Source organism: Chiroxiphia lanceolata, chromosome 23 (genome assembly GCF_009829145.1).
Source record: "Chiroxiphia lanceolata isolate bChiLan1 chromosome 23, bChiLan1.pri, whole genome shotgun sequence".
Classification (NCBI taxonomy): domain Eukaryota; kingdom Metazoa; phylum Chordata; class Aves; order Passeriformes; family Pipridae; genus Chiroxiphia; species Chiroxiphia lanceolata.
This window is the reverse complement of record NC_045659.1, coordinates 2,479,694-2,507,386: the sequence shown is the minus strand read 5'-3', so window position 1 is coordinate 2,507,386 and position 27,693 is coordinate 2,479,694. Positions and strand designations below refer to the sequence as shown.

The following is a 27,693-nucleotide window of genomic DNA, read 5'->3' as shown; positions in this document are numbered from 1 at the left end:
GCAAAGAGCCTTTTTCTCCTGAAGTCTGTGATTCCAACAAGGGAACATTTCCCAGGAATACCAGCCAGCGGAGCCAGATCTACTTTTAAAACTTCTTTTAAAACTTTTTAAAACTACCAGTTTTTTTTTTTTTTTTTTTTTTTTTCCCGCAAGGAATATTTTGGCCACGTAGCTGCAAAACAGTTCCTCTTCCAGGTGTGTTCCAGGTGTGTCTCTGAGCTCAGTGGACATTCATGGGAAGAGCTGCACGGGATCCACCTGAACCCTTATCTCAGAACACACAATGGAGGTTTTGTTTTACTGGGCATATTTTGGATATTCCATGGCCTGTGGGAAGAGCAGGACCGGGCAATTTTCACTTGAGGGCAGCTGTGTTGTTCTGATAGTCAGGCCATTTCCAGGTCTAGGTGGATGGGCCTTGCACAAACCCAAAATAAAGATAATGGGGTTTTTTTTAAACCCAGCATTAACCATATTTCCCCTCCCTGTCCTGCTGAGCAGGGTGAGCCCTCGGGGGAGCCCCGCCGAGGAACGCTTTCTTCTGGGCGTTCGTTTTAATTACAGCCCTAATTATTTTGGTGCATGTGGATGACCCAGTTAACAAACCCATCCTGGGCATCTCGTGGTCTTCTCCACCCCTGCCCATCTCTGCGAGGAGGGAACCTCAGCCCCTGGCAGCTGGGAGCAGAATTATTTTTGAAACAAAGCGGTCGGACTGGTTGCCACATCTTAATGAAAATGATTTTTTTTTTTTAACCAAGGCATTTTCTATGTATATAAACAGCCCTTCCTCCCAAACCTGGTTAGACAAGAATGTTCCTGGGTGTGGACTGCCTTGTATAATTAACTTGCACAGCTGTAGCTTCTGATCCCTCAACGTCTGCTCCTCTCTTCCCCCCTGCATCTCCCCGGCATAATCCAGGCGTTCTCCTCCTCCCCGCCGGGAGCTCCAGGTGCGTCATTCACTCGGGCAGAAGGTTTCCTGCATTCCAGAGCCATTCCCTGCGGAGACAGGGCAGAGGAACCCACTTTGGAGGGGGCTGAGAGGCAGGAGCTGGAGGAACGACGAGCGAGCACAGGAGCCACTTGCCCTGTTTAGACCATGGAAACGGGGAGCGCAGCGAGGAGCAACGGGACCGCCGGGAAGGCCGAGGATGTGAAGAGCCCAACCACCCCAAAGAAAGAAGAAGAAGCGAAGAAGGCGACGAGCCCTGGCGGGGGTGAGAAAGAAGCTATAAAAGGCACGGGCGGTGCTGCGCTGGAGACGGGGCAAATCAAGAGCTCCCTCTTCTCTGGGAGTGACTGGAAGAGGCCCATCATTCAGTTTGTGGAGTCATCCGATGAGAAGAGGTCAACCTACTTCAGCATGGACTCGGCTGACTCCAAGAAGATGCAGTATGCCAGCGGACAGATCGGAGACATGAGGAGGCCAGCCCTCTCCTTCCCAGAGAAGGGCGACCTCAGGAAGTCCCTCTTCTCCTTGGATTCCAAAAAGAGCTTCCTGCCCAGCGACGGGGAAGGGAGGAAGTCCTTGTTCTCTGGGGGGCAGATGGGGGACCTGAAGAAGTCTTCCCTGCCTCTGGTGGAGACGGGGGACCTGAGAAGACCCTTCAACAAGCCGGACAGAGCAGCTGGGTCACGGCCCAGGGTGAAGCTCGAGGATGTTCTGTGCGACTCCTGCATCGACAACAAGCAAAAGGCTGTGAAGTCCTGCCTGGTGTGCCAGGCTTCCTTCTGTGAGCTGCACCTCAAGCCCCACCTGGAGGGAGCAGCTTTCCGGGACCACCAGCTCCTGGACCCCATCAGGGACTTCGAAGCAAGAAAATGCCCTGTGCATGGGAAGACCATGGAGCTGTTCTGTCAGACAGACCAGATGTGCATCTGCTACCTCTGCATGTTCCAAGAGCACAAGAACCACAGCACTGTGACAGTGGAGATCGAGAAAGCAGGGAAAGAGGTAATTAATTCTCTCTTTGTTTCGTGCTCCCATCGCTCTGTAGATCTCGATGTGACACCCCAGCCTTTGCTCCCCAGCCTGCAATCTCTGCTCAGGTCATGTCTGTGTGGAATTCTGGGATGCAGGGGTGGTGGATGGGAAGTGTTTAGCAGAGGACTGCTATTGCCTGGGTGCTGCTGTGATGGGACTGTTGTCCTCCTGATGGCTGGTTGCAGCAGCACAACGCTGGTGGTGTGCTGCAGATTTGATTTGGGGGATGGAGAACGTGGTTTCCACCCCTGGTTGCACACCTGACTTTAGGCAGAAGCTGAATCAAAGCCCTAGAAAAAGTCAGTCTGGAGTTCTGACAGTGTTTGTGCACAGAAAGGTGGGCATCAGGTTCCTCCAGAATACAGGTGGTCAGATCAGAGACTGCTAAAGTGACTGGTGGGTACTGTTGAAAACTGCCATCTCAGCTCCTTAGAGTGAGATTATGGCTCTTTTACTTATCTGTTATGGATATAATAATGAATAATGTCAGGCCACACCTGTGGGAAGAGGCTTTTGAAGCTTAGATGAAGAAAAAACCCTGGTGTGAGCACAAAACATGATCATTTCCCCTGGAGTGCTGCTACAATGGGTTTAGAGGATGGACATCTAAGGAGATGTGGGACAGTGCTCACTGATGAAATGCCTTTCACCTCTGTTTGCTCAAAGCCTCGTGCTGTTTGTTTTCTGGGTGGGTGATGATTATTCCACAAGCTCAGGGTCTCACCAGGTTCACTGATGGTAAAAGCATGTCCTGGCCTAGAAACCTTCCAAGCAGACAGGGCAGGGGAGGTGGCAGAAAGGACACCCAGGACATGATAATGGAAAACCATTTGCCTGGAGTCCCACAGTGGCAGACACTGGAAGGGAACTCAGACCTGCTAAATCCTGTTCTTAGGCACAGCCCAAGCCAGTGCTCTGATGTGGGGAACAGGCAAACACAAGTGCCTGCTGTTAGAAATCCTTAATGGGAAGACCAGTTGAACTCTTTCTAAGGAGCTGGGGAGATTTATCTCATAAGGCTGAAAGAGCATGTCATGTGGAGCTTATCTCTGTCTCCCTGTTTGGTCTGTCCTTGCCATGTCATCTCCAACCTGCAGCTTTGCTGAAACCAGACAAAGCTTCTCCCATGCCCCAGCCAGCCTTTCTTCAATCCCTGCAAGGCTTGCCAGCCTGCTGTTTGTTCCATAATTGCTGCTTCTTGTGGTTTTGATGTCAGCTCTGAACATCTCACGGCTCTAACATGAAGCTGTGTCTGGTGTCTGCCAGGGTGTCCGATCCCTCTGAGCTGTTTCTGCTGGAATGAGCTTAACAGTTGCTTCCTGAGGAAGCAAAGCCAGCCAGATCTTCTTCCTGTGGCTGGATGGGTCGACAGCACCTTGCTTTTAAAGAGGGAACCGTAGTTGAGCAGAGAAGACCTTACCTATGATTTAAATGAGGTTTGATTTCTCTCTCAGAGTCCTTGGAGTCCTTGTGCCACTCATGAGCTCCATGCTTTAGTTCCTGCACTGTCCTGTGCTGATCCTGCTGCTGCTAAGCCTGAAGGATTTAGGGCTTTATCAATATGAATCACACACATGTGCAAGTTTCTCCTGACAACGAGTTCGGTCCTGTTGTAACTTGAGCGAGTATTCACTCAGACAAAAACAATTAACAGAAGAGCTGTTGCTTACAAATGTTTATTCCTAAGCCCTGATTTATTCACCATAGGTGGAGCCTTAGCAAGAACCACAAAGAGGAATGAACATTTCCAACCCTTTGTGTGTACCACCTACCCTTATCAAGCCTTGCAAATCACAGCTGGAATGTGACCACAAATTGGGAGAGTGGCTGGTGCTGAGGGCCTTTGTGGAAGGGATAAGCAAAAACCCCACAGCAGGTCATCCCTATCCCTGCCCCATTTTCACAGCTTGGAATCCAAGCAGCTCCAGGGGAGCTTTGCTACCTCCAAATTTGCTGACTGTGCCACGGGGCTGGTGACCAGAATACAGAGAGACCCTTTCACACAGTGCTGGATGTCGAGGATTAACTGGTTCACCTGCAAGGATTCCCTGGTCCCTGGCTATTCCATGACTCCAAAACTGGAGAGGATTCCAGGAGAATTGGTGTTTCTGTGTGGTGCTGCACTGTCACTCTGGGTGCTCAGAAATTTGGTGGCACAGAACTGTCCCATAATCAGGTGGTTCAGGCACATCTGTCCTCCTGCACTGCAGAATTAGTGCAGAATTCAGCCTCTTCCATGGGTCTGTCTGCTACAGACCTACAGAGATGCTGTGCTTCAGTGTTGGGAAAGATCCTGCTGTAGAATTAGGAAACTCTGCTTGCTTCATGGTGCAGACAGAGCTTAAGAGGAGAGGAATGCAAACAAGCCAGTAGACACACACCTACTACTTAGAGCATTTAGCAAGCAGTGGAAAGGCTGATATCTCTGTCTCAGACAGAGAACACAGCAGCATCTTCCACTTTTCAGGAGCCTGGGGTGAGAGTCACTCACCCCCCTCTTCCTTTTACACCAGGGAAAGGCACAGGGACTCAGACAGAGCCATTTGCTCTGAGTTTCCACCCAGTGCTATTTGCTTATTTTACCCAGCAAACCTTTAATGCCTTCCCCAGATCCACTTTGCATTAGTTTCCTGCTACAGATTTAAAGGCAAAGGAACCCCTGCACCAGAATCAGTGCAAGAAACAGCCAAGGAAAAGTCTGTGAGGCTGAGGAATAACCACTTAACGCTTGAGAAGTGAGAATTGTCTGCAGCAGCTTGTACGCTGGAATAAAACCCCGTGGCCAGCTTGATTTATCAGCAGAACCAGAGCCCCCCTTGCAGACAGCATCCTTCATTTTGAAAGGGGATCCCTCATTCCAAACCTGTTTTACAGGCCTGTTCCCAAAAACGAGACAACTTCACCTCTGCCTGCCAGTGCCAGAGCTGAATAACCTGGCAGTGAATCCCCTGGCAGTGAATCCCCTGGCATCACCTCCCAGCACCAGCCCTGGTGCTCAGCAGGGCAGGTCAGCTCTGCTGAGAGGCACTTTGATTTCATTTTTCTTTTTTTTTTTTTTTTTCCTTTGAGTCTTCACCTCTAAAGAAAGGTTCACATTGTCCCTCAGGTGCAGGGAACTGCTGTGCAGGAATGGGAGCTGGGTGTTCCTGGTCTCCAGGAAGCTGCTTTTGAAAGGGACTTCACAGAGGTTGAACCAGGCTTTGAAGTCAGCCATCCCCAGGGATGGATCCAGAGGGATTTCCATCCTCCCTGTCTTGCTTTCACTGACCAGAGAGCAAACAGGAGTGTATCAGTATGGCAGTGTCATGGAATATCATGGGATCAACAGGGAATGTCAGCATTCCACTGATGCAGTGTGGCTGTGAGACCTTATCCACAGCAGTTGTGGGTCATGCAGCTCAACAGAGATGCTCCTTCCCCTGACGTGGTGCAGCCACTGCAGGATGCTCTTCCTTGCTGGAAAGCTGGGAAAGTGACCTGCTGCAAACTGGGATTTGAGTAGATTTGCCTGTTTGCCTGCTTCCTGCATTGATGCCTCTACGGTGAGGGCAGAATCCAGGGAAAATCCACCAGTTTGCAAGTCAGGAATTCTCTTCAAACTGTGCAGAGAGCCTTTTCTGGCCTCTGCTCCCACAGTGGCATTTTTCCAGGATGCTGCCAGAGGCTCCAGAGATTTTAGCCCACTGAGGAGAACATGCAGTTGTAAAACCAGCAGAACTGATATCTCAAACAAATTCCTGCCTTCTCAGCCGTGTCACCTCCACTCCTGGCCCTGCACTGGGACAACTCGTTTGAACAGCCCTTCTCCAGCTTCATTAGTGGGTTGGGATGTTGCTGGCAGTAATTAGCACAGCTCTCCCAGGCTGGTGACACAGGGGTGTTCCCTGATTCAGGCCCTGGGTTCCCAGAGCATTAAGGGCATGATGATGCTTGTACTGCTGCCTTGCAAAAACGAGTTGCATCATGATGCAAGACTCATAATCTCACATCTCCAGGTCCTCTCCACAGCACAAGGGCTGGGTTCAGTTGTGGATGTTTAGGTGTACACTCTGAACTTTCACTTAGGCCTCTTGGCTGGCCTAATTAACTTAGACTCTAATAGGGGATCCAATCTTAGCTCAAGGACTCTCAGTGCCATCATTTCTCAACTTGCTCTACTCAAACTGAATGGTCTAAACCTGGATTTCCTAGATCTTCTTCACTGTCACTGTTATTTCTGCACTGCAGGGACTCTCTCTGCAGTGGGTGGTGTTTCTATGTTATCTGTCACTGGGATATTCTGAACCCCAGACTCACCCAATGGATTTGTTCTGGATGGTCCATCACAAGAGAATCAGGGTTTGTGCACCCTGGAAAATCTGAGAAATACAAAGAAAGCTGGGAGAGAAGTTTCCTCATAGGGGATGAAGTTCAGGTGAGTGTCCCTAGTACCTGTAATTATATATATATATATATCTGTCAGCCAGTCACAGACTGAACAGAATCTTAAAAACTTCATGAAATCATGATGTGGTCCATCTCCAGAGCACCCTTAGGAATCCTTATGCCCATGTCACCAGTTCTTGCACTATTCCAGAGTCTCCCTGGACCTCCTTTGAACACTTCTTTCTGTGATTTGGGGGATTTTTTGGTTGTATTTTTTAATGTTTGTAGTTATCACACAACCACACCTCCCTTCACCTCCCCTGCCCTTGCTGGTGTCTGTGCTGGTGTTTCCTTTTGCCATCAGGAGGGATGTTTTAACCCCTGCCAAACCTGGATGAGTGTGGTATTTGCATTCTGGCTATTGGAACTATCTCTGTAATTTCCATTTGCAAGTCATAAATCTCTCACTCTAAATTGTTGTGTGGGTCTGCCCTTAAATAGTTGTTACATCCCATCCCAGAGGCACCCAAACTATCTTTCTGGGCAAAGGGATGTTACAACTGCAACGAGCTCAGTATCACTTTTGAGCAAGTAATAGTTTCCAGAATTCCTTGGAGACCCATCTTAATTAAAAAGGACTATAAATGTATCATGTTGTTATCATCACCTTCCAGCCATCACCTGACTTTTTTTTTTTTTCCTGTTATCTTTCTCTTCAAATCCCTTGTGTTTGGGAGTGTCTGTGTGGCTGTGAAAGGTCTCCTCTCCTCCAAAAAAATCCCTCCAGTGCTTCTCTGTATGATTTCACTTACATCCTTGCCATAAGAATATCCTGATATTTAGGGATGAGGAGGGAAATAATTGCTCAGGAGATGTGCTTTTTTAACTGCTTTGCTAACAATTAATACCATCTCTGTGGCTCCAGGACACAACTTGCATTTTGGTGTGATTTCTCACATTGGTTCATGCAGTGCAGTGGAAAAAAATGATCTAAAATGTTTTTATTTCATTGCATTTTCCTGCTGTGCAAAGAGTCTTGATGCAGAGGACATTCTCACATGAAAAAATCATGGATTCCTCCAAGTCACTGTCTTGGAAATGTGAAAACTATTGGATCAAACTCAAGTCTTTATTCTTTTGATCAGTAATAGAAAAAATTTTCTCGTCTTGAAGCCTGTGTGGTTGCCTGATGAACCTGTACCACAAAACCCTTTCATTTGTACCCCGAAAAAGATGAGATTCAGCTCATGACCTCATTCAGTTCACTCCTGAAGGCTGTCAGGGTGTTTGGATCATATTTACAGGGCTGGTGCTCTCCTAACTCCCAACAACAAGGACAGTGACAGTGTGAGGATGCAGCTTCTCTGGCCCTGAGACAATTCTGAGTGCATTTCCCTTTTTGGTTCCCCCTTTTCTTGTGTTTTACAAGGCAACAAAGCAACTGTGGAACTGCTTTCCCTCTATAAATGGATATTCCCTAAATTGGAGCAGCGAGAGTCCACGGCTCTCCGAGGCAGCTGTGCCTGGTTCCAGCTCGAGGGGATGTTCAGACTCTGCTGGGACTGGCACCAGGACAGGAGCCCTGATGGGCTGGTCTCCTGCTCTGGGCTGCTTGACAGCTCCTTGCCTGCTCTCCATCCTGAATGGAGAATTGGAACGTTTTCAGCTCCCACTCTGAGGGTGACTGTGATCAGTACAGACCCAGATTTTCATGTTCTGTTACGTTCTTGGACAGACAGCTGGGCGAGTCATGTGGGAACAGATTTATCCCTCCAGTACCTCCCCTGCCTCTAATTGCTGTTCTCAATGCGAGTGGTTTTGGGTCATGCAACCATTTGCCACAGGAGCAGCAGGTTTGCAGGACTCTTCTGCCCCAACACAGCCCAGCTGCAGAACACAGGTCATTTCTGCCAACTGGGTAGTTCCTCAAGAGCTCTGGGGTGAGTGTCCCACAGCCAGATTGCCTGTGGTCATAGCTGTGCACACAGGAGACACGGGAACACCTTGGGATGTGTCAACAAAGGCTTTGTCATGATGTGCTGGGCAGGGAGGTGGTGACTGTGAAGGGCTCAGGGAGGGGCTGCCTGGAGTTAACGGCACAGGGCATCCCTGACAGCCCAGCCCTGGGCATCCCTGACAGCCTGGCCCTGGGCATCCCTGACACCCCAGCCCTGGGCATCCCTGACAGCCTGGCCCTGGGCATCCCTGACAGCCTGGCCCTGGGCATCCCTGACAGCCTGATCCTGGGCATCCCTGACAGCCCAGCCCTGGGCATCCCTGACAGCCTGACCCTGGGCATTCCTGACAGCCTGACCCTGGGCATCCCTGACAGCCCAGCCCTGGGCATCCCTGACAGCCTGGCCCTGACAGCCTGGCCCTGGGCATCCCTGACAGCCCAGCCCTGGGCATCCCTGACAGCCTGGCCCTGACAGCCTGGCCCTGGGCATCCCCGACAGCCCAGCCCTGGGCATTCCTGATAGCCTGATCCTGGGCATCCCTGACAGCCCAGCCCTGGGCATCCCTGACAGCCTGGCCCTGACAGCCCAGCCCTGGGCATCCCTGACAGCCCAGCCCTGGGCATCTCCAACAGCCTGGCCCTGGGCATCCCTGAGAGCCCAGCCCTGGCTCATCCCTCAGCTCCAGTCCCATGGGCTGCCCTGCCAGTGTCTGCTCTCAGCTTCTCTGGGAAGCCAGTGCACAACCAAATGCAAATGAACCCCAGGGAAGTTGCTGATCTAAGCCAAGCAGGTTGACTACACCTCCTCCACCTCCTCCCTCCTCCTTTTGTGTTCTTTCTTTTCTTTCTTTTTTTTTATTTTTTCCAAGCATTCCCCAGCTTCATCATAACATGAAAGCTCTCAATTCAGAGCAAATTAATCCACAATCCTGTCCAAACAGAATTCCTGCCGGAGGCATCATCCTCCTGTTGCAACACTCGTCCAACGTCATTCCGTAATTAGCTGGAAACTGTTATTGCTGCAGAGGCACACCCTGGGACGGGCCCTGCCCTGCACACACAGCTGAATTTTGAAACAGGGCCTCTTCCCCCTCCAGCTCCTGCCTCTCATGTGATTAAAAGAGGCACGGTGGTAGGTGGGTGCTGCTGCTGAGCGAGCTGGATCTCCTGAGCCAGGCAGCAGCTCTGGGATGCTGTCCAGTGGCAGCACATGATCTCCATTTCAAGCAGTGCCAGCAGCCTGTGCCTCCCGGCCATCCCTGCTCGGGGCCAGTGGGAGCACTGAGCTGCTTTGAAGTGGGCCACCCTCAGCCCCAGCTCATGAGACTCCCTCCTTCCCTTCCCCTCTCTCCCAGGCCGAGCTCTCGCTGCAGAAGGAGCAGCTGCAGCTGAAGATCATCGAGGTGGAGGATGAAGTGGACAAGTGGCAGAAGGAGAGGGACCGGATCAAGGTGTGTGTGAGATGTGAAGGTCACTTGTCTCTCTCTTTTCCACTCTCCCACATCCTCCTTTCCTCAATCTCCCTGCCACCTCCAGCTCTGACTCACCCCATCCCTCACCCTTCGCTCTGCCAAGCTCAGTCCTGCCAAACCTTGGCAACAGAACTGCTGCTGAAGCCACCCTGTGACAAGTCCTGGGGGAGATCAAGGAGAGGCAGCACAGCCTTGTTACAAAACCACCCCAGGCACCTCCCTGCTCTGGGTGCCTGATGGTTCTTCAACCCCCAGCAGCCAGGCAGAGTCGGAAACAAAGGTGTTCTGCTCCTCTTCCCACCAGACCACACACAGAAATAACCTGCAGAAGGGCTCTGGGTAACCCAAACTGAGATAAGGCAGCACTTCCCCCAACAAACATCTTATTTATAGTGGAACAGCTCATTTCCATACTGATATAAGGCTCCTTTATAATTCTTTCACCATGGTAGGGGTTGCAATACAGCAATGGTATTATTTTTTTGTCATTTATACCCTAACTGAATAGAGCAGGGAAAACACTATTTGGAGACGCCCCAGAAAATTTGCATAATATTAATAGACAAAGCCATTCTTCTCCCTTTCATGTGGTGCACACACACTGGCTCACCAGTTCTGCTTTTCATCTGCTTTATTATTATTATTACTATTATTATTATTATTATTATTGGAAACCTGACCTAGAAATTTTAACTCTGAATATAGTTACATCCACAGTCTTTCTGAGGAATGTTTCAGAGGGACCTCGAGGTCAGGTTTGTAAAAAGTGTTTCAGCACTTTTCATCCTTTGAAATGGGGGGAATTTGATGTTCAAATTGTTGAGGAGCCAGAACCATGACTTAGAAGGTTAAACAGTGTTTTTAAATATCACCTGAGAGTGCAGTTTATGAATTGAAATAAAAGATCTGCTCTAACAGTGAGGAAGACATCATGCCCTTTGGATTACATACACAAAATCATTGCAGGAACAACTATTACTTCTCTTGGCACAACTTCTCTGATGCTAAAACTTGCCTACCTGGAGTCTCCATAGTCTAAATGCTGAGAGTCCTTGGACATATCCCCCTCTGTGTCCCTCTGTTAGCAAAGTTATTCCTTGAAAAGCTGAATATTTTCTTTCTCCTGTGTCTTTGCTGCTCCTCCTCTCCCCGAACTCCCCCTCAGAATTACACCACCAACGAGAAAGCCACGGTGGACCAGCATTTCAAGGAGCTGATCCGTGACCTGGAGAGGCAGAGGGATGAGGTGAAGGCTGCCCTGGACCAGAGGGAGAAGATTGCATCAGAGAATGTGAAAGAAATCGTGGATGAGCTGGAGGAGAGGGCAAAGCTGCTGCGGGAGGACAAGGAGAACAGGGAGCAGATCCACCAGATCAGTGACTCCGTGCTCTTCCTGCAGGTAACTGAGACTTCACTGTAATTTTCTCTTTTCCCACAGAAGACAGGATTTGCCCTAAGGACGAATCCCATGTGAGTTTAACACGTGTTCACCTTCTCCAGTTCAATGCACACCTAAGTCAGGAACTTCATGTTTGGAGCTGTTTCTGCTCTGGGAGGTGAAGGATGGACTCAGACATGCAGGTTTGTTTACAGATGGCTACAACTCATGGACAGAGCATTTGCCTGCCCCCTCCACCTCCAGCTCTCACACTACTTGGAGCCCAAGATTAGCCAGTTCCCTGGGATCTACCCTCCAGCTCTCACGTTCCTCAGTAACCTCTGCGCCTTTCTTTTTTCTTTTGGCAGGAATTTGGGGCTCTGATGAGGAATTACGTGCCCCCTCCCTCTCTCCCAACCTACAGTGTGCTGCTGGAAGGGGAGAGCATGAGTCCATCCATGGGGCTCCTCAGGGATGACCTGCTCAACGTCTGCATGAGGCACGTGGAGAAGATCTGCAAGGCAGACCTGGGCCGCAACTTCATCGAGAGGAACCACATGGAGAACGGTAAAACAGCCCAAAAATCCCCCCTTCCTCCTTCTCTCCCAAACCCAGGGGAGATGAAGTGTGCTGAACACGCTCTGCACAGTGGAGAAAGTAGGAAAAACAGCGGGAGGAACACTGCCTGTAGCTGGAATTCTTTCTGGAATATCAGAGTTATCCCACCACACCTATGCGGGGATGGAGCCAGTTGAATTTAAAGTACCAAGGCATCCAAACCAGCCCCCCTTCCCTGACTGCTGTTGGATGTTGTGGCTTCACAGTATTTAAGGGTTCAGCCACCTCCTGTGTGGCACTTGAGAGCAAGATTTCTTTTTGGGGGTCGTGAACAGTGACCCTCCCCTCCTGCAAGAGGGACACTCTGCCTCGTGCCAGGCCCCCAGCAAGCCCTTCCAGTTTTAGCACCACAGTTTCTACCTGGAGGATTCCACACATCCACTGAGGCAACTCAGTGCTCACTGAGGGCAGTGGAGAAGGCAGGAAGGTGAATGAAACCACCTCAGGAGGGCAGTTCTGAAACCCTCTTTGTGCAGCTGGGTCAGCACATGCTGGTGTGATGGGAAGTTTTACAACTGCCCCTTCCAGTTGCCTGCCACAAAATGCTCCTGCCAGCCCCTGCCACTGGAAATCTAATACTTTAAAGTCTGATTTTCCAAGGGGAAAGGTCTCCATTTTGGTGTTCAGTTAAGCTACAGCTTGAACTGGGATAAAACTGCCCCTGATCCACCTGGCAGAGCTTTCCTGCCTGCCCTGATCCAGGGGCTTCAAGGGACACACGGGACCAAAGGGTCCCCACACCTCAGTGATTCCTGAGGACAGCTGATGTTCCTCAGGTGAATAAATGGTCATTATCACAGCACAGCAATGACTCTTCTAAGGCTCTAACCCACTTTCTTTCAGTGGCTCCCAATTAGCTCTGAATAAAGGATTTATCTTGCATCAAGCTAACACCTAAAATTAGGAGGACTAAGATTAGGGCACTGCAATGGGGCTGAGCAACCAAGGTTCACTTCCCACAAACAGCCTTTGTAACCTTGGGCATGTTACTTAATCCCATGAAATGACCTCCTGCCCCAAGAATAACAGGGATGGGAATTAACAGTTATCTCACCAGGCTGCTGGAGGATATAATCTATTAGTAATTGAGGAGCCCCAGATACCAGAACAATAAAGGTCAAGATATGTAACGGGAGGATAAATTGTACCCTGCTCTTCAGGAGGGTGTGTGGCTCAAAAAGATGCAGGAATAACCTCAAGTCCAGTTCATCCAAATCTACTGCAAACCTGCAAGATCCCTGTTAATTCATTCGAGCTCACAGCACTTACATTGCTCCTGAATTAATACACTACACTGTCTAGTGCCACCATCCTCCATGAGACATGAATTAGATGGACCAGATACTTCTGGAACAGAGAACCAACCTTGCAGAAAAGTCAGAGACCACAGTGCTCATGATGCACAGCCAGGTTTTAAAACTCCCCCTGCCCTTAAAGCAGAGCCAGGAATTGAACATTATTTACCTTTCAGCAGTTAAGGCTGCAGCAATCCTGGTTAGATCCCCAATACTCCTCATGCTGAGAAATGTGGCTGTAACCGAATACAAGGAGATGACAATCAGCTCAGATCCAAAAATCACTTCTGTACATTGTTCTTCCTTCTTTTTTTTCCCCCAAAACTTTGCAGAATTTCCACCTGCTGAGCTGCTTTTTGCCAGCCCTGAGGCAAAGACATTTTTGCTTGGCCACTTGTGCAACCCAACAAGATTATGCTCGTGCTCAGTTCTGGTAGCTGAGGATAAAGACTGACTATTCCTTGATACTTGATCACTTTTAATTGGGGTCTCCTCCTTTTACTGATGCCAGAAGCCCTCACTGGTACTTGAAATCCGTGGAATTCAAGTGCCAGAACATTTCTGAGCAGGGCAACTAAACGCTGCCAGAAACCTGGGTACTTCCAGAGGCTTTAGCAGGGATTTAATGGACACAGCTTGGAGTCTGCCTAATGAAAAGAACAGTGGTATCCACTCAGTTGGGAAATGTTATTTAAGGTGAGTCCCAGGAACTTCAGAGCTCTCCCTTTTCCAAACTACAGTTACAGATGAAAGAGGGCAGCACTCTGCATCCAGTGACTGCAAGGAAATAGCTCCACAATTACTTAATGGATTTAATTAACTCGGACTCCCCCTGAGTCATTGCAACAAATTCATTTGCTACTGGCTTGATGTTCTGGTGTAAAAACCTTCCCAGGAAGAAATATTATATTAATGGAATGAAACCTGCTTAATAGCAGACTCCAAAGGGAATCCACTTTCTTTTAGTTGTCATAACAGGTACCTACGTAGCAGAGTGGCAAGGAGACAAATAATCAGGGAGCATCCAGGGAGTTTAAATAACACAGAAATAAATTGGAGAAATAAAAGAAAAGTTTGTTCAGTGACTTAAGAATCAAAGAATGGAACTATTTAAACACGGGAACCAAATTTACTTCCTTGCAGAGAACAATGGGTTTGTATAGGCCTTCAAAGAAAGCATTTTTATGAGCAAGTGCACTGATAAAACATCTTTTCCTGTGGATCAGTGTCAGAAAACCAAACCCAGGCTGTGAAAGAGCTGCCAAAAGAGCAGATTTCATCCACCTTGCACGAGGCCTGAACCAACCACCCCTGTCCAAGAGTCTAGAGCTGTTTGCTACTTTATTTTAACACCTTTCTCCAAAAACTGAAGGAGCCATTGAGCCCTCCCAGCACTGACTTTCTGGAGCTTCAAATACTGGCAGTCCTAGAGCAGGGGGTTGAAAGCCAGGCCTGTGCTCAGGTTAAACACCAAAGGAGCCAAGCCCAAACCACTTTGCTTTTGAAGTGGGGGACATCTTTAGCCCCACAGCAGCGTTTTGGTAGGAAAATGCCACAAGCCTCAAACCTCCCTATGTTGTTTTTTAGGAGATAGGGCAGCTCCAGAGTGGCCAAATGCTTCAGCTGGGCTGTGCCCAGGGAACCTCCTGGTTTAGACCCTGGGCAGCCACAGCACTGCTTTGGCTCCCAGCCAATGAGAAAAATAGAGGAACTTGTTTTCAAAGAGCAGAATCACTTCTGCAGCGCTTGAGGAAGCAATCCCACCCTGTTTTCCCCTTCTCCCTCCTCCCCTCCCTCTCAGGGCCACTAAACTTCCCCCTCCCTGCTCTGCTCCTCCAGGTGACCATCGGTTCATGATGAACAACTACGAGTGGAACCAGCCTGACAACTTGAAGAGGTTTTCCATGTTCCTGTCTCCCAAAGGTATGGCACCCTACAGGTGGTCAGGATTCCTCTAAACACAGCTTAGGAAAGGAACTTCACTGATAATGTGTCCCAAAATTTGCTTTTCCTCCGTCCCTCTGCGCGTTTATGCCGAGTCTTCTCTCCAGCTTACAGAGCTCTGAGAAGGTTTTGCCTTTTTGTCTCAAACAGGGCAGAAAAAGAGAAGAGCTGGAGTGACTTCAAAGAGTGTAGTTTGTGAATGGATAGTTTTAAGATGTCTCACTGGGTTAAAGTCAGTGCTGTTCTCCACCCAAAGCTTATCTCACTGTGCCATCGAGTGTGAAAGCTGCTCTAGGCTTGCTCTGCATTAGGATTTGACTTTCACCAGCAAACATGCTTTTTCCTTACAGGAAAAGGACAGAAGAAGTGAGAAACGTGTCCTAAAAAAAAAAGCAGGAGGCTGGAGTTCCTTTCTGAGCTCTGGCAACAAGAGCCCTGGTGATTTGCTCATGTCCCAGTTGTTGCATGACCCACTACAGGATGAGCCTTTGGAGGGAATGAGGGTTTTCAGCACATCCAGTTCCAAAATTACAGTTGCCATTTCTAAATGAGCATCAGGAGCCTCCAGAGTGAGGAGCTGAGGGTGCTGAAAGGCACTGCCTGTAGGAAACAAAAGGGCAGGAGGAGTAGCACAAAATAAGTGACCAAATTTCAGCCCTGCCAGGGTTTGCCAGATGCTTCCAGCCAGATGGTGGGCAGGGATGTGCCAGCAATTAGCAGTGGCACTGCCCTGGGGGTGTATTCCTGCTCTGCTTTGGGGTTTCCTGGGGACAACCCAGATCCCAACACTGAGCCCTTTGTCTGGAGCTCCCCTTTGCCCTTCTCCTCAGCTCCCTGCCCACGCCTGGCAGCTCTGGCAGCTCTGGCAGCCCTGCCTGGCGCCCAGGGGGTGAGGAGGTTGTTTGGAGCAGATGCCAGGGGCAGGGCTGGCATTCCCAGACTTCAGCAGGGCTGCTTCCCACAGGCTCCCCGGAGCAGGGGGCAGAGGGGCATCTTGCCAGAGGTTGGTTTTGCATGGAGCCTGTCTCCAAACACCTCCCAGATGGTTGGTGCTGCTCTGCTGCCCCAGCTGTCCCAGGGCTCTGCAGGCCCTGTGCAGTCAGGGGAGGACGTGTCCTGCTGAGCAGAGCTGATGATGCTGGGGAGAGACCACAGGCTCAGCCCTGCACCCCAAAACTTTTCGGCCTGGAGGGAAGTTTGAAAGTTAATTCTAAAATTGCACGAGCTGAACCCTGTCTCTACCCAAGAAGGGAAGCTTTGAGTTCAGGTGGAAACAGCCCCACAGGCATTTGAGGAGTGTGGATGGGAGGAACAATGTCATCCTGCTGTCACTGCTGCCATGTGTGTCTGGGACATGGCAAAAGGAAGGGAAAAGCCATTTTTGGCAGTGCCACAGCACTGTAATGTCTGAACTTCCCTCTGCTCCTCCTGGAGGATCAGCTGCAGACACTTGGGAGTAGAAGCTCCCTGGCTGCCTGCTGGGATCCAGCATCCCAACCTCCTGAAGTGCCAGGAGGGATCACCAGGCACTGCTAAATCCAGGGTTCCTCCTTTAGTGGTGTCTGCCCTGAGCACTGGGAGGGCTGTACAACAATGTGCAGCTCAGTGGCCCTACAGATACTGGGGGAACATTTATTCCACCTACACAGCTGAGAGCACAGCCTGTGCTGCCTTCCAAATTACCCATTCCCTGTTTTCCACCAACAAAGTCACTTTGTTGTCCAAAACAACTAAAGCACGTGGTTGCACTGGCTTCTCCAGCAGGGTCAGGGCTCCAGCAGGACAGAAAGGATCCAGCTGCTGAAGCCACACTGATGGGGAATTTGGGAACAGAATGAGTCAGTAGGCAAAGCAGGAGATGTGACCCACTTATCTGGCACGCTGGCTGGCCCAGGATTGCCTGATGAATAATGCAACATAGCCATAACCATTTAACTCTCTGGAGCTCTCTGTGCTCTCTCCATGTGTCATGTCCAAGTCTGGCACCACAGTTGATTGCATCTTTTCTAAGGAATTCTGTAAAATGGGGGGTGGGGAAAAAGAGGACCACCCTTTGCATTGTGTCATGTGTACAGAATCCTTGAGGATCTCATGAGAGTTTAGGAACACACCCCTTTTTCTGGCTTGGTTTGGGTCACTGCAAACTCTGCCTGAGGCCACAGTGGAAAGTTTTTTCTGGGTTGAGGAATGCTGCCCAAGTAATGCTCTGTGCTAATTGCAGTGACCTAAACTAAGAAACTGCTTGGATTTGAGCTGAGCCTATAAGGTTTTAAGCCCTGCTTAAATTCAAGGAGACTTCCACTGCTCTTGTCCTTAAAGAGAGTGTGATAAATAATGGTTTCAAACTGAGAGGAGGTGGAGATTAGATATTAGGAAGAAATTCTTTCTTCAGAGGGTGGTAAAGGCCCTGGCACAGGTTGCCCATCCCTGGAAGTGTCCAAGGCCAAGTTGGAGGGAGCTTGGAGCCACCTGGTCTGGTGGAAAGTGTCCCTGCCCGTGGCAGGGGGTGAAACTGGATCATTTTAAAATCCCTTCCAACCCAAACCATTCTGTAATTCCAGCATAAAACATTTGCCTGCAGGGATGACATAATGAGGCAGAGGGGAGACATAAAATGTTTCAAAAGACAGAGGAACGATTTTTTTTTTTTCCAACTGCTCCATGCTCCTTTCTGTCCTCTCCCACTAAGCTTTCTTCTCCTGATGCTGCAAACAGTTTGGCCAAAGCCAGGAGGAGGAGGTTGGAAAGATCATCTTGTGCCTTTGGAAGTCTTTGAGTGAAGAGTAGGAGGGATTCAGGCAACACACAGAGAGAGAAGTGTAAATAGAAACAGGGCTTAAGCAGAGCAGCAGCCCACAGGATGGCAGCATAGCAGCTCCAAGTGTTCAGCTTGGGTTTGCTTTACTGGGAGCCCAGTGCCTCACAAAAGGGGCACAACAGCCCCAGGGTGAGGTCCTGGGGAAGCCCTGGAGCACCTGCCTGTCCCAGCCTGTGCTCCTGCAGGAAATGTTCCTCCCCTTGTGTCTCCCGAGCTCTGAATCCAAGCTCTGCACACAGATTCCCTCTACAGAATAGTCCTGTTGAGTAGACAAACCTGAGCTGGTGATTTTCTGCAGCTCGAGTCAGCTCTGTGGCAGGGAGAGCTTTGTTCTCTACACGAGAAGTCTATTCACCATTCCCTAGAATCCAGGGAAAAAAGACCAGGCTTTCCTCTGCTCCCTGGACCCAGATTTCTGGTCTGGGGTTGCTCCCAAATTGGTTGGGACTGTTTCCTAGAGCAATGCCAGGCCTTTGAGCCAGCTCACCAGGAGCCAACTGCTGAACTGGATGCTCTTGTTTTACAGCCAATTTCAACCCACGATCATGGGAATTTTCCTCCTTCCAAGCAACTGAGGAAACACTTGGTACGGGTAATTCCCACTTCAGTTCCAGAGGATCTAACCCCCCGTGCCACAGCTTTCTGGCTGCCTAACCAACCTCTCCTGCTTCCCCTCTCAGCTGTCCTGTCACCTGCCAGTCCCTGTCTCCCAGAGCCATCCCTGAGCTGGCTGATCAGCACTGTCTGCACACCCCAAACCCAGGGAAAGGCATCCCTGGTTCTCATTCTTCAGACAGTGAAAGGAGGTGGAAAACACAGGAGCCACAAAATCCCCATCCAAAACCCTCTGTGTGGAGGTTGTGGCAGAGCCAGGAGAGGACTCCTGATACTCCCAGCCAGTCTCAGAACCACAATGCTGCTCCTCTCCATCCCACAAACACCTTTTACTCAGCTCCTAAGTTCTCAGAGACCGAGAGGATGCTCACTGCCTGCACAGCATCCAGCAGGGTGGGGAAGGGGGTGCTTTGAGCACCGAGAACCAGCAGCAGGGAGCCTTTTCTTCCCAGATCCCCATCTTCCCTTTCCTCACCTGTATTTTCTTTCTTTGCTTCCTTCATGCTCAGAGGGTCCAGCCTTTCCCTTCGCTCAGAGGCAGCCACGGCCACCCTACCTGGGGGAGCTCTGGTGACTCACAGCCACACCCAAGTCATTCCTGCTTTCCATGCCACAGGCAGGGCTGTCTGCCTCTCATCTCTCTGCTCTCAGATTCATTCTGGCAGCCAGGGCCTGACCCCAAGGAGGCCAGGAGGGGAAGCCTTGCTTTAATTTCAATGGGCTTTGAATAAAGCCTCAACTGCTTGGAGGCAAGGGAGCTCGGGCAGCCGTGGAGTCATTACTCCTGTCTCTGGAGAGGCACTTTACCTGCGAGGAAGCTGCTGCTCCTCAGTCACACCTGCCCTCTGGGTCTCTCAAGAGAAAGGCTCTTCCCTGCCTGGAGCATTGGGATCACTCCATTCCCACACACTGTGCCCCTCCAGCTGACTGCTCTCATCTGCCTTTTGTCACCGAGACAAGAGGGACAAAGCCACTTGTTCCCACCTCCCCCCCACCCCTTGGGCCAGTCAAAGGCAGCTCTTACAGGGTGTGTTTTGAAAATGCTTGGGCTGCTCCACTGCAGCCCGTGGAACACCATGGAATAACAGCACGGAATAACACCACCTCTTCTGTCTTCCAGTAGGCAATGGTACTAAGCTGCCTTTTCAGTTCTCCTCGGTGGGACAGAATCCGCCCGGTGACTTCAGCAAACAGTCTGACGGGAGCCTCTTCACTAAGACCGGTACTAGGAACTGAGTATTTCCCCTTCCTCCTGCCCCTTTTTGAGCTGATAACACACCTCATCCTGTCCTTGCTCCCCCAGAGAAGGCCTGGAGCAATCCTGACTGCCAGTCTCTTAGATACCTGCACGTGTTTACATGAGCAACTCTGCTGAGCCAGGGCAAGGGGAGTTTATTAAGGAGTGTTAGCAACTATTGCAAAGTTTTGTCCAGTGAAGAGGTGAAGGGATTTTAAATTTCGTTTGTAATGGGTAGAGGCAAATTTTAGATGATTTTAGAGGCGAGAAAGATACCAGGGAATGATGTTCATGGCCATTTGCCCCTCCAGCCTCACCAGTCTCATCCTGAAAGATTAAGAGACACTGAGCACAACCTTAAAAAAAATATGCAGTAGCCCCCTGTCCTCTTTCACCTGAACCAGAATCCCACATTCACCATCTCATCCTCCTCTTTTCATGAGTTCAAGGGCACCAGAGGTGGAATCCAAGAGCACCAGCACCTGCCAGGGAGAGTCAGGTCTGACTAATTTGCACATGGAGATGGTGGGGAAAGGTCATTGTCTGATCCCCTGAAACTGGCTGTGATACAGCAGGGCTGGTGTTATTTTTGAGTCAGAACAGAGCTGGTGTGGTAGAAGGGGGTTAGGGCTTATCACACTGCCAGAGGTGCTGTCATGAACCCCAGGCCTCAGCTCTTTGCACTAATTAAACAGCCTGGAGTGCTCCTTGCAAGAGTCAGAATGCTGAGTTTGGGATTTGGCCTGAATTTAATTGGTCTGATTGCATTCCACCTCTCTGCGTTCCTCAGACATTTTAATTAGCCAGACCTCCTTTACTCCCTTTTCCTAACTGATTGGGTGGTGGAGTAGGACTCTGTCTGATGCCTGTCGTGTCCCACCCCAGGAATGGCTGCATTTCCATGGGAAGCAATTGCAATACTAATTATGTGGCACTTCCAGTCCTGCTGCTCATCCCGACGCTGGCCAGGGGACACGGGGGTGGTGGCAGGGGCTGATCTGTAACAGGCTGTTTTATGTTGTCACAGCTTATCCTTCCATAGTGAGACATCAGTCTGCAAAGGTGACGCCACAGACGTGGAAATCCACCAAACAGTCTGTTTTGGTAAGAAACCTCTCCTTGGTGGGAAAGCTTGTGCACATCTCCAGCAGCAGAGCTGCCTCTTCTAGGGACACCTGAGACAGGGATGGGGCCTTTGGAAAGGGGAAAGGAAAAGCTCCAAGTCAACAGCTCCTGTCAGGGATGCAGAGTAACCCCTCCACCACCACCTCCCCAGCTCTGGGCTGGGGGGATAATCAACACTGCAAAATGACATTTGGGAAAGGTTTTGCCCTACACAAGTCCTGTAAGCACACACATGCTGCTGTCTGTGGGATTCTCCTCCCTGCAGGGGTGTCGTACACTCTTATTAGTCTGTGACATCTAGAATGTGCAAATGACACCAAAGACAACCAGATAAAAGGATCTTCCTAATTATGTCCTGCACTGGGCAAATGCAACATCAGAGATGAGGAGTCAGAAATCACTAGAACGTCTCTAAGTCACTCATTTTACACTGTTAGCACAAACCAGACAATTATAAGAGGCAGAGGACAGTGATATTTTAGGTCTTGTGATCTCAAATGTACAGGGTTAACAAACAGTTAATGCATTAGCACAGAAGCACAAAGTCAATCTATTTTTCCTTAACATCCATTCACACTGTGCTGCATTAAGATCTTGCATGATCTGAATTAAGACTGTCAAGCTTTTGCCCCCTCAGATGAAATCTATTTGTTGTTGTTTTGTTTTAATTTCTGGTTTTCCATTTGTGAAAGAGTATTTACTGTTCCATGGAAATAAGGAGCAGAGGGTCAAGAATTGAGGGCAGTCCCACACTGAAGGAAAGCAGAACAAATACACAGCAGTTAGAAAGTGGCTGCCTGAGGATTGCAGCTGTATCTGCTCAGTTTTCAAGGCTCCCCAGGAGATGAATGCCTGGGAAAGGGGATGTTCCTGGGCAAACTGGGGCACTTTGAGGAAATCCAGACTTGAATGTGCTACAGCAAAAGGTATCTCCAAGAAACAGCAAAGTTTTGCAATCCCTTCTGTCTTGTGTCTGACCACTGCCTGCCTAAAAAAAACGTCAGGAGGAAGCCTGGGGAACTTCTCCCACCCAGTCACTGTTTTTTTCTGTCTCCCTTCCTCGCTGATGCTCCCATTTGTAATGACTATTTCATTTTTATAACCTCTGTTCACCAGGTAGCCCTGAACCCAACAACTGAGCTGATAAATACAAGCATTTAAAAGTACCAAAATAGAAATGCGTGCTCTGGACTGCAGTATCTCTGCAGGAGCTTTTATGGTCTATTGGGCCAATAATCTAGCTTGTAAAATAGTCTTAAATGTGTATTTAAGTAATATACATTCTAAAAGGTCTGTAAATATGAATTTTCACAAAGGACTATTCAGTTTAAGGAGGAATGTCTTTTTAACCCCCAGGAAGTTCTTTTAAACGAAGCCCCCCCTCTTCCATATCTTAATTATATTGGAAATTAAAGCCATAAAATGAAAAGAATTTCAACAAAAGGGAACACTGAGCAGGAGGTGAGTGGGGCACTGAGCAGCAAGATGGGCTGGGTTTGCTCTGCCCATCCTTCCTGCTGTTCCTAATATTAAACTAGTGCTGCACAAGAGAGGAGCAGTGTGTTTTCTGTGAGGTGTCTCCCACGTTCTGCATGGGGGATCTGGGCAGTGGATCAAACCTAAGACAGGCTGGGCATTACAAAACCCAATTGTCCCTGATTTCCACGCTCTCTGCTTCAGTGGGGTGAGCATTTTCTCACCCAGGGCTGCAGGTTCTGCCAGTGCAGCCAGTGACCACAACAAATAAATAAATAAACTGGCTGTTGTGTTTGCAGCCCTCCAGAGCCAACAGGAGGCTGCACAACACACCTTTGCCACGTGTTGCTTGTTGGGATGGTGCAGATAAGAGTGAAAATGCAGGGGTGGGTCCTGATGAGATGAGATGCACTCAGGGACTGCAGTAAAATGAGCTGGAGGGACAGAAACCAGCAATTCCTGTAGGATCTCCCCCTGTCTCTCCACTTACACAAGCACTGAGCACTGGGCAAATAAAAACCACACCATTGTGAGGGTATTTCCATGCACAAGAGTTTGGGTTTGCCAGCCAGAGAGCACCAGGAAACACCTCACAACCTGAATAACTGCACACAGCTTCGAGTGTGAAAACTCCCCTGAGTTAGTGACCAATTCAAACACACTGACAGCAGCATAAAGGTGACATTCCTCTCCTCCCAAAAAACCCCTCATCAAGCCATGAGTCACAGTCTGAGCTTTTTACATGATGCAGAGCCTCATTTGGCTCAGGTAAATCAGAAAGCAAAGCCATTTATCTGCATCTGGTGTCTCCAGCACCTCCAGCAGTGAAGAAGTGAGGCAGAGGTTCCTCCAGGCCCCAGGTGTTGAGGAGTCTGTGAGACAGGAATGGTTGGGCTGCCCAGGAGGGTGAGAGGTGTAGGTGGCCAGAAAAAGGAGGTGGGTCAAACTCACATGCCCCAAATTCTCCATTGCAGTCACATTACCGCCCCTTTTACGTCAACAAAGGCAATGGAGCCACTTCCAACGAGGCACCTTGATCCCTGAAGATTTAGGGAAGAGCTGGCAGCACTTGGAGTGAAGACTCAGCTGCGGATTTTCATGGATGTACCTGCTACTATATTAACCTTACTGCTCTAATCTCTGCCAGGGAGAGGGAAGGTGCAGAAGGGAATAGCCTTTTCTAGAGGAAACAAGGACTTTTTTTTTTCTCCAAATCACCCAATTGCCTTGAAAGCTCCGCAGGCCTTAACAACATAACCCTCTCCTCTGCTGTCCCCTCCTCGTTCCCTCCCTGTTCCCTCTGCTGCTCTGCCTCTCCTGGGAAGCATGCATGCTTGGGTAGCAGCCCCTGCCAAGCCAGTTGTGTCCCCTTTGCCCCGAGTGTGTTTTTAGGAGCTGTTCAAATCCCGGTGAAGGTCCCAAGCTTGGGGAGCCCAAAGCTCTGCCCAGGATGGAGAGGTCCCAGCCAGCCCCTGGGAGCAGTGATGGGCTAAAAGCTCTTCCTGTGTCTCTTCTACCCTGTCACCCACCCTCTCCTGGGGACACCCAGCTCTCACTGGGGGCAGGTCCAGCACTGCCACCTCCCTGGAGCCCTGCAGGTCCCACCACGCTTCCTCAGGGTCCTCCACCAGCTCAGCTCTGCTCCTTGCCTGCCAAAAAGCCACGACAGGAGCTCTGCAGAGCTGCTGCAGCCCAAGGCCGGCTGCTGGTGGAGGGCAGAGAGGCTTTGCATCCCATCAAAGTGCCCCTCCAGCCACCTTTTCAAATTAAGAAATAAAAAGAAAATCCATCCTGCTAATACAAGATTGATTAGATGCCATAGGTGTTGGGTGCTTTCCTGTTTTCTAGTGGTTTTTCTTAATTCCCCTAAACCAAAATTGATTTATATACTGTAGTTCAGGTGGGTTTTTTTCCCCTGCAGTGGGCAATGAAAATTAGTCCCGTGGCTTTTTGCTCAGGATAATATTTTTTATTTGTCCCCTGGACAGATGAGTCACATCAGCCTGCAAAGCAGCCAGGGCTGGTTAAGCATTCCATGAGCTCCCTGAGATGATTTTCCCTCTCCATGGACAGGCTGAGGGGTAAAATCCACGCTGTGCAAAAGCCTCTCTGGGTCAGTCAGTGGGAGCAGGTGGCCCATGGCAGGGTCAGGACCCTCCAACCTTGAGAGCCAAGACCTAACAGCTACTTTTCATGGCTTGCTCTCTTCAAGCAGGTTTTGGAATGGCTTCACCCCCCTCCTCCCTTTCCTGCCCCCAAATGCCTGAGAGAGGTCCCACCTGTCATTCCCTGAGGATTATTTTCTGACTAATCCCCGTGCAAAGATTCTGCTTTTTAATGCAACACCTCGTACAAAACTTGTGAGGCTGAACGTTGGTCACTCCAGAGGACTTGAAATGTCACTTTATAATTATTTTTTTTTTTTTTGCCTTAATGACCAGAGGGGGAAGGGGCTGGTGTGGCAGGGCAGGATGTGAAGAAAGGGAAACTGGGATAGAGTTGCTTGGAAAAGCCCTGGAGGGTTGGAGTATGTGTGTGAAAGGAGAGAACGAGCCCCCTCTAGGTCTCACTGGTTTGCCCCTGAGCAGGTTCCAGTAATCACTTGGGTTCCAGTAAAAGCTTCCACCACCTCCTCTTTATGTTCCAAAATGCATCAGTGATCCCTCCTCCTCCTCCTCCTCCAAAACTTGGATGTTTAAATCCCCCCTTCTTCCCTGCCCTAGAGAGGGCTCTGTGGTGCCAGCTGGGCACCGCCCCTGTGACCACCCTGGGGACACAAACGTCCCTTTCCTCCTGCTGTCCCCTGCCCTGTCCCCACCCCTGCAGCCCCCCCAGCCTGTTTGCTGCCCGTCCCCTCCTCCAGGGCCTCACAGACCTCGCACACACAACTTTTCCCAGCGAATGGAGCTGCTCCTGGGGGGATGCCAGGCCCCCCCTGCCAGCCCTGCCGGTGTCCCCCGGCCCCTTTGCCCTGCCAGAGGGGCACAGGGGCACCTCTCAGTCCCGGGGAATGTGGCAGAGAGGCTTCAGGTGTATTGTGCATGAACTGTTTTTGTCGTGTTTGTCTTGATCAGCAAAGCAAGAGGAATTCCAGCTCCTCAGACAGGACACGGCTGCGCTGATGTAAATGAGGCCCCTTCCCGTGGGCAACACACACTGCAGAAATAAAGGAGAGAGCTCCATGTCTGACCAAAACTAACAGCTCTGGCTTTGGTGTCTGTGTGTTTGTAAGAGTCCCAGGGAGGTTAAAGTCTTGATGTGAGCGACAGTTATGGAAACCCCATTTTTTTCCAGCTTTTTTTGCTGCTTTATGGATGTTTTAAGTCCAGGTCAGAGAAAATTCCCACATCCTTGAAGGTGAGAGCTGATGAATGCACTTCTAATGCAATACCTTGAGACTACCCTGCCCAGCTAGGTCGGTTCCCAAAGGCTGGTGCCACTGAAGTCCTTCCTGCAAAGGCATTTTGGGAAACCCCTCAGCCTGTGGCTCTTCCCTGCCAGAGTTACACCTCAACAATTCCCACTGGAGAAAAACACTTTGTTCACTGCCCAAAATCAGACTGTGAGGGGACATGCTGAGCTGGGGCACTGTTTTGTCCCAGCACAGACCCAAATCTCCCCATCAGGTTGGTTCTGGGCACCATTTGGACCCTACACCCACTGAAACCCTCTGGGGACCTCTGGTTCTGCACAGTTCAAATGTCTTCCCAACATTGTGGCTTCCCCTGCCTCTGAGGGAAGAGTAAAACCCCTTTGGGGCTGCTAAAGATGCAGATTCAAGGCCAGACACACCCTGACAGCTGCTTAAAAAGAGCAATTGTACATCTCAACCTCTGGGGACAAGAACAGAAGCAGCAAGGATTATTCATTTACCCCAGACAGACTAAGGCAAGGAGCTTTCCAGAGGATGACTGGCATATTTTATCTCCCAGGTACTAGATACCAGCTATTTTTCCCCAGACTCATTCCTGAAGAGCAAGAATGCCACCAATTCACTTGAGAAGCCAGTAAATCCTTCTTATTTACCCCACATGGGAGTTGGCACAGAGGAGAGCTCAGCTCTTCCCCATCAATTCCACTCACTGCCTCCATTACTGTTATTACTGTGATTAAAAAGCAATCAAAGAGAAATCTTCTTCCTGTCCTGAAACTGCCTCAAAACATCTCAGTTCCACCATTTAAGCATGAGAGGAGCCAGTTACAAGCACACCCTGCACTCCTGGGCTGTGTGATGCTGGAAAATGATAACGGAGCTCATGCCCTGAGCAGTCAGAGGCAGGGAGCAGTGTGGGGATGGAGTGATGAACCTCAGAGCTGCAGGGCTGTGGGGATGGAGTGATGAACCTCAGAGCTGCTGGGCTGCCTCGTGCCTGCTCAGGGAATCCAGGCAGGGCAGCTCCAGACGTGCTGGAAGGAACTTCAGAGCCTGCTCTGAGCTCAGCACCACTGCACACCCAGCTCAGAGGGACAGGATGGCTCCTCTCCCTCTGCTCAGGCAGAATGGAGGGGTTGGATCTTGCTCAGGCATCAGCTCTTCATCCCAGGAACACCCCTGAGAGAGGGTGGACAAACATTGGCACAGAGAAAGCATGGATGCCCCATCCTTAAAACCATTCAAGGTCGGGTTGGTTTGGGCTCTGAGCAACCTGGTCTGGTTGTGTCCCTGTTTATGGCAGCAGGGTTGGACTAAATGAGCAGAGTCCTGCAGGATAAAGCTTTCAGAACAACATTGTGTGCAGGCATTTTAGCACATCTGAGAACCACTTGGCACATTAGAGGTGTTGTTAGTGCAGGGAACACGGGGTCACAGCACAGCTGGAAAGCCTGAAGGCATCATGGAATCATGGAATGGTTTGGGTTGGAAGGGACCTTCAGGATTATCCAGTTCCACCCCCCTGCCATGGGCAGGGACACCTTCCACTAGCCCAGGTTGCAGTGCTTTGGAAAGGATGGAAAGATGGAATAACACACGTGATAAAAGAAGTAGAGGAACCTAAGCAGAATAATGTATTTTTTGTGGAAAAATATAGTATGAGAAAATGGAAGTTCTCCCGTCTGAAACACTTATTATTTGATATACTTTAAAGAAAAATAATTTCAGGGAGAAGTAATGACTGAATATTCCCAAATCCATTTGCTTCTGCTAAAAGAACAGCTGCACAGGAAGGAGAGGGAAATAATCAAGAACAAAAATCTCATCCCAGCACACTCTCGTGTTCAGTGGGCATGAGGGACTTTTGCCCTTCATAACTAACATAATAACTTGGTGTTTTCATTACCCAGAGAAATGATTAATCCCCGTTTGAACCTCTCTAGATGCTCCACTTCCATCACATCTAACACAGCAAGTTTGACTGAAATATGGAGAATTACATGAGAAGGTCTGGGACAGAGGACTGGCTTAGA

The 27,693-nt window shown here is 49.7% G+C and overlaps 1 protein-coding gene across 1 annotated transcript; it reads left to right on the top strand.

Moving 5' to 3' along the window:
• The first annotated feature begins 1,102 nt into the window (after nucleotides 1-1,102).
• TRIM29 (tripartite motif containing 29) lies at nucleotides 1,103-25,477 on the top strand. Its single transcript, XM_032709548.1, has 10 exons — nucleotides 1,103-1,957; nucleotides 9,665-9,760; nucleotides 10,947-11,180; nucleotides 11,528-11,726; nucleotides 14,508-14,510; nucleotides 14,912-14,995; nucleotides 18,361-18,420; nucleotides 19,570-19,671; nucleotides 20,714-20,790; nucleotides 23,262-25,477. Exons 1-10 carry the CDS (start codon nucleotides 1,103-1,105, stop codon nucleotides 23,322-23,324), a joined length of 1,773 nt encoding a protein of 590 aa, XP_032565439.1. The 3' UTR covers nucleotides 23,325-25,477.
• The last annotated feature ends 2,216 nt before the right edge of the window (nucleotides 25,478-27,693 follow it).

Excerpts from the sequence above, each read along its gene's own strand:
- TRIM29 (XM_032709548.1), top strand. The coding sequence starts at position 1,103 with ATGGAAACGGGGAGCGCAGCGAGGAGCAACGGGACCGCCGGGAAGGCC. Across the intron at positions 18,421-19,569 it reads AGCAACTGAGGAAACACTTG|TAGGCAATGGTACTAAGCTG; the intron begins GTACGGGTAATT and ends TCTGTCTTCCAG. Across the intron at positions 20,791-23,261 it reads CCACCAAACAGTCTGTTTTG|TCACATTACCGCCCCTTTTA; the intron begins GTAAGAAACCTC and ends TCTCCATTGCAG.